The sequence below is a fragment of the Macadamia integrifolia genome, chromosome 6 (assembly GCF_013358625.1).
Source record: "Macadamia integrifolia cultivar HAES 741 chromosome 6, SCU_Mint_v3, whole genome shotgun sequence".
Taxonomy (NCBI): Eukaryota; Viridiplantae; Streptophyta; class Magnoliopsida; order Proteales; family Proteaceae; genus Macadamia; species Macadamia integrifolia.
The window spans coordinates 20,218,125-20,232,377 of NC_056562.1; the positions used below are offsets into that span (position 1 = coordinate 20,218,125).

The window sequence follows — 14,253 nt, forward strand, 5'->3', positions numbered from 1 at the left end:
TCTCCTTCACTGTGTAGGGATCGAACAATACGGCCACCTCGTGAGGTCTGACCAACACTGCCACCCCTTCCTCTAACAATTGCTTCTCTCCTTGGATGGCTAGGCATCATAGCAGGGGCGTTCTGAACGTCTTCTTCAATCTCTAATGGGTCGGGTTTTCAAGGGTCAGAATCCGACCCAGATCCACTTTCAGAGCCAACTATCTCACCATCCTCCATATTAGGAAGTTTGGAATTTAGTGAAATCTCCTTATCTTGGGCGTGTGGGCTTTCCAAAAAAGTGGAAGTGGGATTGGGATTGGTTGGCAAAGAGTTCAAAACAATTGAATTCCTTCCAATTCAGTAAGATCCTAATTGGAAGATAAGAAGCAATTTATGGAAGGTGAATCACCATTAGCAGCAGTTGCCATGTTTGGGACTCTCTCCTCAATTTGAACCTCCTGTGAGTTAACTCACTCCGGGTCAACTCCATCTTCTACATAGACCGCCCCAAGTATATTGGTTGTACCAGGCTCCATCTTCTCTACCTGAACCTCCTCAATTCGTGATGCCGTTTCAGTAGGAGCCACTTCAATAAGAACATGTGTAAAATATCCCATCAGACCTTGCTTGGTGTGATGATTCAGAGCAATGGGACGGCCAACTGCTTTTGCAATTAAGAGTAAGACATTCTCATGCCAATATTCCAAGGGGATATCTATAAAGCGGATCCAAAGGAGCTTGGTCCAGGTCTACTTCTCATAAATGTTAAAATCTGCCTCCAGTGTTGGAATCAGATTAACTACTGACCAATCTTCATCGGGCTCCTCCTCCACACAGCATCCTTGTCTCCTTCATAGCTAAATTGAAAAATGACATATCCTTTTCCCAGAGGAAGCATCACTACTCCTTGATTCAGGTTCCATTTTTCTGAAGCCTCTTGTTGCAGAGCATCCAAAGAGATCAACTTGAAATTGACCCTTCCAATAAGAGAAAACCTGAAAACTTGTCTCTTGGACTCATAGTCAGATTGAGGAATCATGATTCGCCTTATGTTACCTGCTTGGATTGGTTCTGGGAGAGAATCAATCGCTGGCCATAAAGCATTCCCCATAGTTTTGGCATAAGATCTCTTAGGGCCAAATCCTCCCTCTCCCCTTGCGTTAGTCTCAGGTTGAATAGGTCCTCGATTAGGAGTCTCCCTTGCACCGCCATCATTCTCCACCTATCTACCTTCTTGCACCATCATTAAAAAATCAGGTGTGCCTTATACCTTATACCTATGAATTGAACTGTTGGCCTTGCATTTAACCTTTAGAACTCAATTTTTCCCATTGTTCTTACTCCCAAGAGGTAGGTCAACTAACACTAAACTTGGTTCTCACTTATATAATTCAGTTCATCATCCATAGTAGCTTGCCACTTATCCTTAGTAGATGAGGGGAATTCCTTTTGCAAAGAAAGGAGCTCATTCTCATCCTTTGGAACACAAATGAGAGCTTCCCCTTCAATCTCAAAAGGATGACATAGAATGTACTCACAAGTGCTCCTACGCGTAAGGGAATCCTGATGATCATCTTGTGGTATAATTCCACCTATTGATACATTCCCATTAAGCTGATGATCAGTCTCACTTTCTTTGTGCGATTATAAGATGAGTTAATTCCCCACCCTCATCAAGAGTAGGTGAGACGCTTTCCTTGTCTTCTATCACAAAGCATTTAAGATCCCTACTGGCATCACTAATGCTAGGAAAGTTTGTCTGAATAAATTCGATATTGCATGACTCTATCTCGGTCATTCCTCTATCAAGGTGCTCACCATACATAATGTAGCCCCTCGATCTATCGAAATATCTTACAAAAATATGTTTCCTAGCTCCCCAAATTTATGGGAGGTGTTGTGAACATGACCTATTGATACACATGGTCACATATGCCCCAAGTTAGGCTTTGCGCACTTCTATAACTCATGGGGGTCAAAGGAACTGACTATGAAGGCACCCGATTAAGGATGTAGGTTGCAATCAAAAGAGCATCCCCCAAAAAGATATTAGAAGGTTGGCTTGTGCCATCATCAACGCAACCGTATCTAAGAGTGTCCTATTTATCCTATTTGTCCTATTTCTCCTCTCCATACATTATTTTACAGCGGAATATAAGGAATAGTCTACTGTCAACAAATCCCCTTCTCCTCACATAATTCTTTAAACTGGTCAGATAGATACTCACGTCAACAGTCAGTATGTAGAGTTTTTAAGCTTTTTCCTAACTGATTCTCAACCTCTGTCACAAAGTGTTTAAAGCAATCTAATGCCTCATGGTAATGAGCTACTAGATACACATAAACATATTAAGAATAATCATCAATGAATGTAAGAAAATAAGAGACACCATGGCATGTCTTTATATTCATAGGTTCGCAAAATCTGAGTGAACACGCTCTAAAGGTTGGTTTGTTCGGATTGCCTTTCCAAAAGGCTTCTAATGAGCCATACTTACTAGACAAGGCTCACACATTAGGAGGTTGACCTTAGAGAGTGAGACTAAAAGGCCTTCTCTAGCGAACTTAGCGATCCTGTCTCACTTTATGTGTCCCAGTCTAGCATGCCATGTAATAGATTTAGAATTATCACATATATTAACTACATAAGAAATAGATGAAGTAAAGTCAATTAAATCTAATTTAAAAAATTCATCAATTAAGGATCCATGTCCAACTATAGTTTCACTCAAATAAAACTCTAAAATGCAACCGTCAATATGGAAAGAATAAACTAAAGGTAATAATACAAAAACTGAAAAGTAAATTATGTTGAATATCTAGTGTGTAAAGCACATCATGAAGAAGTAAGGTGCACTCAGTGCGCATCTTGAGTTGATAAGTACAACTCCTCTAATTGCCTCACTAGTACCATTCCTCATGAACACATTCGGGGATGCATCTGGAACTTTGCAATAATCAACAAAAACCCTTCGATCTCATTTTATATGGTTTGTTACTCTTGTATCTACAATCCAATCAGACTATGTATGGGCAACCAAAATATAGGTACAAATAAATGTATAAAGAGAGTGGGATATAATAGTACCTTCTTCGGCTCAGTACAATCACAAGCAAAGTACCCCATTTTTTGGCAGTTGTAGTTTTTGACCTTGGATAAATCCTTCTTTCCGTCACGCTTACTTCTTTTGCGCTTAGCGAGTTTTCCCTCTTTCGGTACTTGGTTCTAAGCCCTACTATGATTTTCTGGGTTTCTTTGTCTTTTGCGCTTAGATTTACATTTGCCTCCTGGACGACTAAGTCAGTAATATAGTTCGTCTCTTGGCACTTCACCTCAAGTTCTGTATGTTATACAACACCAGTAAAATTTTTAATGCCATCATTATGTATAAGAAAAAGCTTTATGGGGCTCTAAGACTCAGGTAGGTTCCTGATGACAGCTTGAACCTATTGCTCGTCAGTAAGGGTGGTCCCAGTGTCTTTCAACTTCCGAACCATGCCCATGACCACTCTATGGTCTTTTGACATAGCGTACTTAGGGTCCATCTTATACATCTCAAACTTCAAGGTTATACCATCTTATACATCTCAAACTTCAAGGTCATACCCTTTAACCTTGTAGTAGATGTACCTCCAAAGTCAATTTGCAGTTGGTCCCACATGGACATAGCCGTGATGCATTTTTCATTATCACCAAACAAATTATCGTGCATAGCGCTTAACATAATAAAGCACGCACTAATTGTAGGCCTCCATATCATGATGGTGCTAAGCGATAGTACCCTCCATAGGGTTGTCCATAGCAGTGGTGAAATACTCAAGGTAATTTTATTTATCGAGCAGTTATTGCATCTTACGATACCACATGTAATAGTTGGGTCCAGTCAGTTTGTCATCTTAATGAGGTCTGCAATAACATGACTAGTGGCTATATCACTACACATAATGATATACAAGGTAACATTAGGTAAACATCAATAATTTGTCCCAAAACCATTGATTAAAATTTGTGGTCCCTTGCTACACACGGTGAGACCAAAAATTTTGCTAAGCTCATAATCAAGTCTCACATGTATGGGTCAGGGATATAATTTTAATTGATTTAAAAAAATATAAGGAGAATTGGGCATCTCCAATCCACAAACTTTAAGCCATACAAACGGGTGCACATAGGTCGTACATAGAAACCTAATCGATATCTAAAGTGGCATATCGAGGTAGTGTAAGCATATGATATGTAGTGCGAGACATTTTTTCATTACAAGACTTCTCTAAAAATTTAATTATATTGTCCCAAATAATAATTTCAACCTTTAAAAGTCCTACTACATCAATCTACTAAGTAGGGGACGTTGCACTTTACTTTATACACGAAGACTATCCCTAATGTATATACATAGAAACATGCCCACTTAAAATAAATACCAATCATGATCTCCAATCCAAAACAATAATAAAAAATCATAGGCTGGTGGGTGAAGATTGACTGCACATCCCAACAATTGGAGCAAGTCAAAAGTCATAATCTCTATGGGAGGATATAATGAAATTGATAACATACATACATATATGCTAAACACATTAAAGCAAAATATATATGTCAAAAAATAATAAAAGCAGTCAATCATAGTCATCCATCATAAGATCCATCACCATGGCAACCCTCATAAGCACTTTTTTTTTTTCGCTAAAAAGTCATGTATATTAAAAGAAAAAGAAGAAAAAAGAAAAAATAGTACATCAGATGAGGAAGGGAGAAATACCCAACACTCACACTAAGAAGAGAGGGAGAAGCAGAAACTCCACCTTCGGCATTGCCATCAGCAGAATTACGCAACTACCCAACTCCACCAAAAACAAAAAATCTGGAAAGAGAAGAAATTCCTAGGTGAATCTGAACCTAGGCCGACCCGATAAGCACAAGCATATCATGATCAAACCCATCATATCAAGCAAAATAGGGTGAGTCATGTAAAACTGTCCAAAATTAAATTTTCGAAACCACCGCCATTGCGTTTGGAAGGGCCCAAAACCCTTAACCCCGTAAGGGTGAACTCTAACTCCCTATAGAGAGGCGTCAATTTGAATTGGAACGCAAATTTTAAAATCAATATTCTGAAATTGTTTTACTAGAACTGTTCTAGAGCAGATTTTAAAACTGAATCTCCATTTTCTTTTTATTTTTAAATTGCTTTCATAAAGGTTTACAAAAAACTTGGCTCCATTAACGAGATAGGATCCGCTGCTCGTATGATCACCTGGTCGTACAAGTCATTTCCAAATATACCCCTTTTTATCCTTATAATGGTAGAAAGAAAAACAGGTGTTGAATGCTGACTCGTACAACCAGGTGATCCATTTTCCCGTTAACCAGTAAGGTCCATATGGGCTTCTTCTTTTTTTTTGTTTTTTTTTAAATTAAGCCTATATAGAGTTTTAACGTAAATATAGATATTCAAAAGAGAACAAATATTATAGACACTTATTGGTGTATATCATCATCCACATTAGACCCCAAGTAACATCTCCTCCGCCAAGTGATAGAATCAGTTACGAGTTACGACCTTTTTTTTTCTTGCAAGTCCAGTTAAAATCCACAAGTGAAGAAGATTGCACGAATCGCCTTCCTAATCGAACTGAAACATTTTAACAGAGAGGACCCACCATAGATGGAGAAGATAACAGCCAGCTTGGCTGCCGGCCAGTTCTCTGGTCTAGACGCGCTGCCAATGTATTGCAGCCCAAAGGAGAAGAACCATAGTACAATGTGCAGTGGAATGTATCAGGTTACACTACGTGTTAATCCGCACAAATAGTGATGAACGAAGAATTGTGGTGATCTCTTTAGGCAAGGTTCCAACCTCCAAATCTAAGGATTGCAATGTAGATCCTTAGAGACACACTCTTAATAGGAGTAATAGAAGAGAGAGAAAACTCTTGAGATTAGGTCAAAATCCACTTTATCGTGGCCAGTTAGGATTCCTAATCCGAATAGGTCTATGCTTACTCCACGTGGACTATACACGAATGAACCGGATTAAGACTCAGTTTGATATATATGGGTATTAGCCTTATTAAATGGGAAAGTAAAAAATGTAGACAGGCTTCCAACAGGAAAACTACAACCATGGCACGCGAGTTTATTAGAGCCCACCAGCATTTGGCACATGTAGTAGAATTTCATGGATTAGACATAGCAAATAATTAAAGCCGAACAGTATTTACCATGTTAAGAATTGAATGCCAAGCAGGCAGGTCTATAAAGTGCACATTTGTATAGTTTTAGTTGCAGCTAAAATTGTTAAGATCAATTATCGCTACCATGGCTGGCATGACATTGCTTTTTCCATCTCCGGCGTCTACTCTGGCGAAGAGAACTACAAGAATGATGCTTAGAAGAAAAGATGACTCTTTCGTTACTCATGGAATGAAGTCTAAATCTTCTCTTCCTCCTCTTTCTCCTTATTTTTCTAATGGGTTTGGGAAAATCGTGAAGATGGCTGGTGAGGAGCTGTGGAAGCTACTTGAAAGGAGGGAGAGGCATATATTTTGTGAGAACTTCAAAATTAGATCTTACGATATGGGCCCTAATCGCACGGCATCCATAGAGAGTTTGATGAATCTTTTACAGGTTTTGATTTAGATTTTAGAAATACCATATTATTGATAATTGCTAGGTTTTCACCATTCTCAGATGAGCACACATGGGGTAGGTCCTCTTCATAGAGTATCCCTCTCACATATTTCATACTGCACTAGAGAGACGAGAGATTTCACCCAAAAAAAAAAAAAAAAAAAAAACCCCAAAAAAAAAAGATTGGATAAAAGAACGCTCCCTGGTCATGCGACTCCTACACCTAGACATAGAGGGGCAAAATAATGCTTCAATCCCCCTGTTGATGCCTATGTGTGCCCTTTCATGGTCTTCAGAGCTTATACAGGGGTTGTGTGATCAAAGAACATTCTTTTTCCAAAAATATATATATATATATATATACACAAAATAAGTTTCGTAGTTATTGCCAAGAAATTTTTTGATAAATTTAGAATTGAAACTTGATCGGTGAAACGGTCTATAACATGGATTGGCTGAGGTTGTATTTTCTTTTTGCCTTCTGGTGATTATGCCCATCTATATGTGGAAATGAACCCCTCAATTAAGTTCGCCTCTGAGAGAGAGAGGGGGAATATTTCTTTATTAGATGTTCTAATCATATATATTTTTCATTTAGGGTGAATTATGTTCTAATCATATTACTCCCTATGGCATTAATTTGCAGGAAACAGCACTAAATCATATTAAAAGTATGGGGATGATGAAGGATGGATTGGGTTCAACCTCAGAGATGAGTAGAAGGAACCTGATATGGGTGTTCTATAAGATGCATATTGTCGTGGATCACTATCCATCTTGGTAAAACCCCTGCCTCCATCCCTAAAGCACCACAAACCACACAAACACGCTAGAAGGATGCCTTTTATGATAAAAGGCCTCTTCACGGCAAGGTAAGATTGTTTCTTTAAACATGATTCAGATGAATCAGATCCATGCCACGAGTGAAATAATAACGGGGTCAAATTCTGTGGATAAATAGACTCTTAGTGCTATGTTTGGTTGCCAGGAAATAAAAAAATTCAAAAAAAATTCAAATTTTTTTTTCAATTTCAGGAGAGAAATAGACGCATAAGTCATCATTCAATCATGATGAAAAGAAATCATGATGGCGCCATATTGATTTGTGGATTTATCCCTATATATATATATATATATACTGTTTTTTTTTTTTTGCACGACTTTGTAATTGGTTATCCTATAATTAATAATCGAAAAAGGCTTGGCACAGTGCTTAGATTGATCAGTTTGTGTTACTCTCTCTCTCTCTTTCAACTTTCAAAATGATCCCATGCTCTCATTCTACTCTCTCATTAATGAGCCATTAGGAAAACTAGCAGTGTGCCCAACCTATTCCCAAATAATAATCATGGAGCTAGATAAAATCTATCATTTGATTCATGTGGGACTAACAAAATTTACTAATTTATGGATTGTTATTTTTGAGAGAAGTTAGGAAAGGAATAAATAACTTTTTTCTTAATCCAATTCGGTTATGACCCGCTTCTATCGATTTCATTAGCTCAGGTTAGGTTCTGTCACCCTTACTTGCAACTACATGAAGCCATAGATAAATGATGAAAAAGTCTTTCTTTACCTCTTATCTAATTTTAAAAATTAAGAAATTTTAATCTTGATAGATAAAATTTCCTTTTTTTTTTTTTCTTTTTCAAAATTTGCTGGAAGGGGTGACGATATTCAAGTAGAGACATGGTTGATTCCATCTGAAACAAATGGTGAGCGACTTGGTTGGATTATTCATGATTGCAAAACTGGAAAAATCCTCACAAGAGCTACCAGGTAACATCGGGTGGTTCTCTATTATTGTAGCAGGCTTGGAATAATTATTATTTTTAGAGAAGACCCAAATTTTGGTTTATGTAGATATTGTGATTGGACTACAAATCTATTGATGGCCATGCTGAAGGTAGATTTTTAGTTCAATGGGTTTTGATTTTTCTTGTACCACCATTTTTTATAAATGATATTCTTTGCTGATCTTTAGAAAAAAAAAAGGAATAATTATTATATGGGGTTTATTAATTTAGTTGTAATTCCTATTTGATATTTGACCAGTGTGTGCGTGATGATGAATAAAGAAACAAGAAAAATATCTAAAATACCAGAGGAGGTCAGCAGAGAATGGAAAACTTATTACATGGAGTGTCCTCCTATTTCTATTCCAGATGATGAGGATGATGGCAGTAGAATAGCAAAGTTTGATTACAACAGAATGGATTATGTTCGAACCGGTCTAACCGTGAGTTTTTGTGATATATATATATATATATCAAAGTTTACAGCTTCGGTTTTAATTTTTTTTTTTCTAATAATGAATTTTTAATTAAACTCCTAATTGAATCTGCAGCCTCGTTGGAATGATTTGGATGCCAACCAGCACATGAACAATGTTAAATACATTGGTTTGATGCTTGAGGTAATTAGATCTTTTTTTTTTTTTTTTTTTTTTTTTTAAAGCAAGACATGCCCCACAAAAACAAATAAAAAGATATATCCAAACAATTTTTATATATAGTACACCATAATGGCTGCATCTTCTACAAAAGAGTATTCAAACTTATTAGAATCCTAAAATAAAATATGATAGATGAGTTAAGTTGCCCAATCGCAGAAGCGAAGATAGTATAGAGCATTTTTTTATGTGATAACTAGATCTTCCATAAGAGAGGAGGCAATTAGATCATTTTCTTAGCAGGTTTGTTTGTTCTTGGCCTTCGTCTTTTTTTTTTTTTTTTTCTGAGAAAAGGATCATGTTTGGTTGCAAGGGGAATTAAAGGGAAGGAAAGTGACAATTTTCAAACTTAAAAAAGAAAATTTTGTAACAAAAATGATTGCCAAATTTTTTTTTTTTAAATTTAAAAAATTCACTTCTCTTCCTTTTAATTCTTCTTTCCATTTCTTATGGTTTTTATATGATGGTGATGTTTTGCAGAGTGTTCCCGTCTCAATGTTGAAGAGGCATGAGATATGTGAGATTGAGATAGAGTATAGGAGGGAATGCGGGATGGATGCTGTGCTGGAGTCCCTGACTTCTTGTGCTTGTAGTACCACTAGTCAAGCAACTGATGAGTGCTTGGTGGGTGTTGACGGAGGAGGAGGTCATCATCAAGAGTGCTTCCACTTACTGCGTTTTGAGAATGGAGCTGTGGTTGCGAGAGGAAGGACCAAATGGAGAGCTAAATAAAATATGCAAATAACAAAGTCCTTAATAGTTGTGAGTGACAATGATAATTCACAATTTTGTTTTAATTAATTTTCTATTGTGTTGGTCTTTTGATGTATAAGATATGGAAAATTTGAATATCAGACAGATATTTGAGAATAATTATAAGATTTTCTATTTTGGTAGCCTTGAATTGTTATTGCCTTATTTTGTGAAAACCCAATTAGGGGATTATTGAGTTTGTTGGGATAAGTATGCTGTGAGGTGTGAGGTGTGAGGTGTGAGGACAAAGGGTTCTAGGACCTCTCATCATTCAATCAAAAAGGGGGGGGGGGGGGGGGGGGTGTGTGAAAGGGTCTAATGGTCTCTATTGACTGAGATTCGCTACCTAAATAGGGTTAGGACATGAAAAAAATAAGAGATTGCACTCCGAACTGGTCTATGTTCATGTCAAGTTGCGGTCCTATGAAGGTTCACCTGGTAAAATCGGACTGCAACCTTAGGTATTAATCTAATATATACACTGAAACTAATGAGATAAAAAGAGATGACATACTTTGATCCAGCTGCACTGCATGGCAAGTATACGTAAAAGTAAAATGTTAAGATTCATTCAATAATATCATGACAAAGTCTTAAGCTAGCATACATATTGGAAATTACAAATTCATCCAATATACACATTCATCATAGTTATGTGGAGCGATGAGTTCGGAGGAGTCGATTAAGGTTTCCCCTCCGGGGAATTTGGTGATTGGCAATTTGGATGCGCAACTGGTGGAGGCCACCAAGGCGTGAGAAACTTTGGGGCTAAGAGGTGGATCGCATATCCTTTCTATTAGGGGAATCCCATCTTTTCACGAGGGTTTCTCCTTCTGATCCTCCTTGGAGATTGGAGGCTATTCATACTATAGGGGAGGCGCCCAACGTTCAATGTGAGTTGCATGAGAATCCTAGCAAGACTGTTAGATGCTCTTTTGCGTCAATTATATGAAGGCCTACACTACTTGTGATTGATAGTTTCCCTTCGATGGTGAAAAATGGGGCCTTCACACGGTTGAAGATACCTTAGAAGGCTTATGATAGGTAGGTGCTGAGACACTGGTGTTAGAGATATGCCCACACTCCTATAGTTGGTTTTGATGATAACAAATATATGAAAGTATGTCACAGTTTTCCTTTAAGTATTGTTTTGTAGAGACTTCATATCAAAGATCGAATTTGGTGAATGAAATGAAGAAATGAAGATTGAAGTCATCAAATGAAGAGTATCAACAAGTTGGCATCAATGCTTGAAGAATATATCATAAGAATTTAAGCTTCAAGATGTCAAGACATGAAGCTTAAAGATATGGAATTGCAAACAAGAAGAAAAGAAGATAAAGTGCCAAAGAGTGGAAGGTTCAAGTGAAGAAGAAGACCACTAGGATAGATTGGTCATTTTTAATGTAATTTGTAACCTCCACATATATATATGCACTCACCACATGCATGTGCATTGCATCACACTAGAATGACTATAGAGCACACCTTGACCAAGTATGGAGAGTCTCTAAGTGGTAAGGAACATATTAGGAAAAATATGTTTTAGTGAAATTCTGTGAAAACCACATTAACCTGACTTAAGGGTATTTTAGATAATCTTAGAGTCGGTATCAGGAGATTAAACCTTCATAAAAATTGTAGGAAATCGAGTCACGATTTCAACGCAACTGATTTTAGGTCATTCCAAGATCAGATCAAAAAGTTATGATCAAAAGACTGATGACTGGTCAGTATGATAACATTCTATCAAAACAGAGTATGTCATGTTGGCAGTCGACCGGAACTGTTCGAGACCATAGGCGGTCGACCGGCTGAAAGTCCCGGTCGACCGGTGACTGCCTAGAAGTGCCCCAACGGCTATATTTTACCTCAACGGCTCTTGGTGGTCGACCGGCTACCAATGGCGGTCGACCAGTGGACCCAGGATATGACCGTTTAAGTGAGATTTACTACCTAAAATGCTCTTCTAAGCTCACCTATAAATACCTCTAATACTACTCATTAAAAAACAATAAATCTCAACTTTAGAGAAGCATTATTTGAGCATTAGAAGTGAGAATTGGTCTACACCATCTCTTAAGTTCAAGTTCAAGTTCTTCATTTTACATTCAAGAGGAACTCAAGACCATCTACAAGTCTTCATCTACATCTTGGCATTTATATTACAAACATCAAGAAGATTTCAAAAAGTGCATTCATTCTATCATCATTGCATATTTTATTTGTACCACACCGGAGGTAATTCTCTTTTATTCCACTTCTCCATTTTCTATTTTACATTAAGTCTAGACTGTACTTAGGCTTGTGTAAAGACCCTCTCATCCTTAAGAGATTGTAAGGATCCTCTTATCCTTAAAAGAGTGTAAGGTGCCTCTCTAGCTTAAAGGAGATTGTAAGGTGCCTCTCTACCTGCAAAGGAGATTGTAAAGATGTCTCTCTGCCTATAAAGGGGATTTTTAAGGATACTCTTATCCGTGAAAAAGATTGTAAAGGTTTTCTTCCCTACCTACTGTACTGAAAAGGAGAACTAGTGGAATACCTTACAAGAGGATTCTTGTAGGGAGTGGACTAGACTCAAATTGAGTCGAACCACTATAAATCTTGTGTTATGATTGTTCTTGTTTTATTTTCTCCGCATTATTTTAACTTGCAGTCACACTTGTGACCTATTTATCGAAAAGAGTTAAATTCCACTAGTATAACCTATTCACCCCCCTTCTAGGTTATTTCAATTGGTATCAGAGCGGGAGCTCAATATATAAGAGTAAGTTGTCTTAAAGTGAGTCAAAGATCATGATTACATTTAATCGACCACCTGAAGGAATGGATGCATCTAGACCTCCATATTTTAATGGAGAAAACTTCTCCTTCTGGAAATGTAGATTTAAGAATTTTATTTGTGGATATAATTTTCTTGTTTGGAGAACTATAGAAAGAGGACCATATGTCATCACCAAAATTGTAAATGGAAAGACGGTGCCAAAGGATGAATCAGAATTGACAGCCGATGATCTAGTACTTCTTCAATATAATTTTAGGGATCTCACCTACCTCCAATGTGCTTTAAATGAGGAAGAATTCAACAAAGTAAATATGTGTGAAAACGCCAAAGAAATTTGGGACACACTTGTAGTAACACATGAAGGTACTACAGAGGTAAGAGAAAGAAAAGTAGACATGCTTATACAAGAATATGAATTGTTTCAAATGCATGAATATGAAAATATTTCTGATATGTTTACTAGATTTACTAATATTGTAAATTCCTTGAAAGGACTTGGTAAGACTTATACCAACTCTGAGATGGCCAGGAAAATTCTTAGGTCACTACCTACTAAGTGGAAACCAAAGACAACTGCTATCAATGAAGCCCGAGACTTGAACGAGATAAGTCTATATGAATTAATGGGCTCACTTCTTACCCATGAAAAGGATCTCTATGAAGAATTCAAGAAAGCACATTCCAAATTCATTGCTTTCAAAGCATCCAAAGAATTGGATGAAGAAAGTGAAGAAGAGAATGATAAGGAAGTCTCATCGGATGAAGATGAAAGTGACTCCGATGAAGTCACAAACCTTGCCTTAATGGCTCATGGAGACAAAGAACAAGAGGTAAGTTCTCAATCACATTATTTAAATACTTCAAATAATGAATCTAATGATGATGATCTTCAACAAGCTTTTGAAGCTTTATATGAAGAAAGCTTGAAACTTGAGACTGAAAAGTCTAATTTGGAAAAGAAGGTTCTTTCCCTCAACAAGAGGATAGAATCCTTAACATCTAAAATGTATGAACTTGAGGAGAATAACTCAAAGTTAACTACCATATTTCATACATTTACTAGAGGTCAAAAGACTTTGGATACATTATTAGAATCCCAATGCAAAAGTCCTCAAGACAAAGAAGGACTTGGTTATGATGGTGGAACCTCACCTCAAGGGAAAGAAAAAGAAAATGTAGTTTCTCCAAAGAGAAGAAATCCCCATTATGACCAAAGGCAAGTTCCAAAAAGGAATAACATCAATTATGTGTATTATTAGACTCCCTCCAAGAGGCATGATAGACCTCAAAGGAATTTCAAATCTCAAAGGGATTTTAGACCACATACTCGCTATTGGCCGCAAACACATCAAAGGTCTTATCCACTTTATAGACTATATAAGACTCAAAGAGATTTTAAATCTTATAGGCCACCTACACATTATGAAATATATGATTCACAAAGGGCATACACACCATTTAGACCTCACACACCCAAAAAGGTTTGGAAACCGAAGGGATATTTTGATTGTAACATGGATGGACCCATGAGATTATGGGGACCAATATATGCTTGATTTTATTGGCTTAAAAAGCCAAAGTAAAAGATGGATGATGCATTGATAGTTGTTTTGATATCATTAGAGAAGGGATGAAATATCCTACTCCA

The 14,253-nt window shown here is 37.1% G+C and overlaps 1 protein-coding gene across 1 annotated transcript; it reads left to right on the top strand.

Annotated features, from left to right (window-relative positions):
• The first annotated feature begins 6,303 nt into the window (after nucleotides 1-6,303).
• Nucleotides 6,304-9,799, top strand: LOC122082115 (palmitoyl-acyl carrier protein thioesterase, chloroplastic-like). Its single transcript, XM_042649601.1, has 6 exons — nucleotides 6,304-6,612; nucleotides 7,262-7,395; nucleotides 8,281-8,394; nucleotides 8,671-8,854; nucleotides 8,963-9,031; nucleotides 9,548-9,799. The coding sequence occupies exons 1-6, from the start codon at nucleotides 6,304-6,306 to the stop codon at nucleotides 9,797-9,799; spliced, it is 1,062 nt and encodes a 353-aa protein (XP_042505535.1).
• Nucleotides 9,800-14,253: the final 4,454 nt, after the last annotated feature.

Excerpts from the sequence above, each read along its gene's own strand:
- LOC122082115 (XM_042649601.1), top strand. The coding sequence starts at position 6,304 with ATGGCTGGCATGACATTGCTTTTTCCATCTCCGGCGTCTACTCTGGCG. Across the intron at positions 7,396-8,280 it reads GTGGATCACTATCCATCTTG|GGGTGACGATATTCAAGTAG; the intron begins GTAAAACCCCTG and ends ATTTGCTGGAAG. Across the intron at positions 8,395-8,670 it reads ATCCTCACAAGAGCTACCAG|TGTGTGCGTGATGATGAATA; the intron begins GTAACATCGGGT and ends ATATTTGACCAG.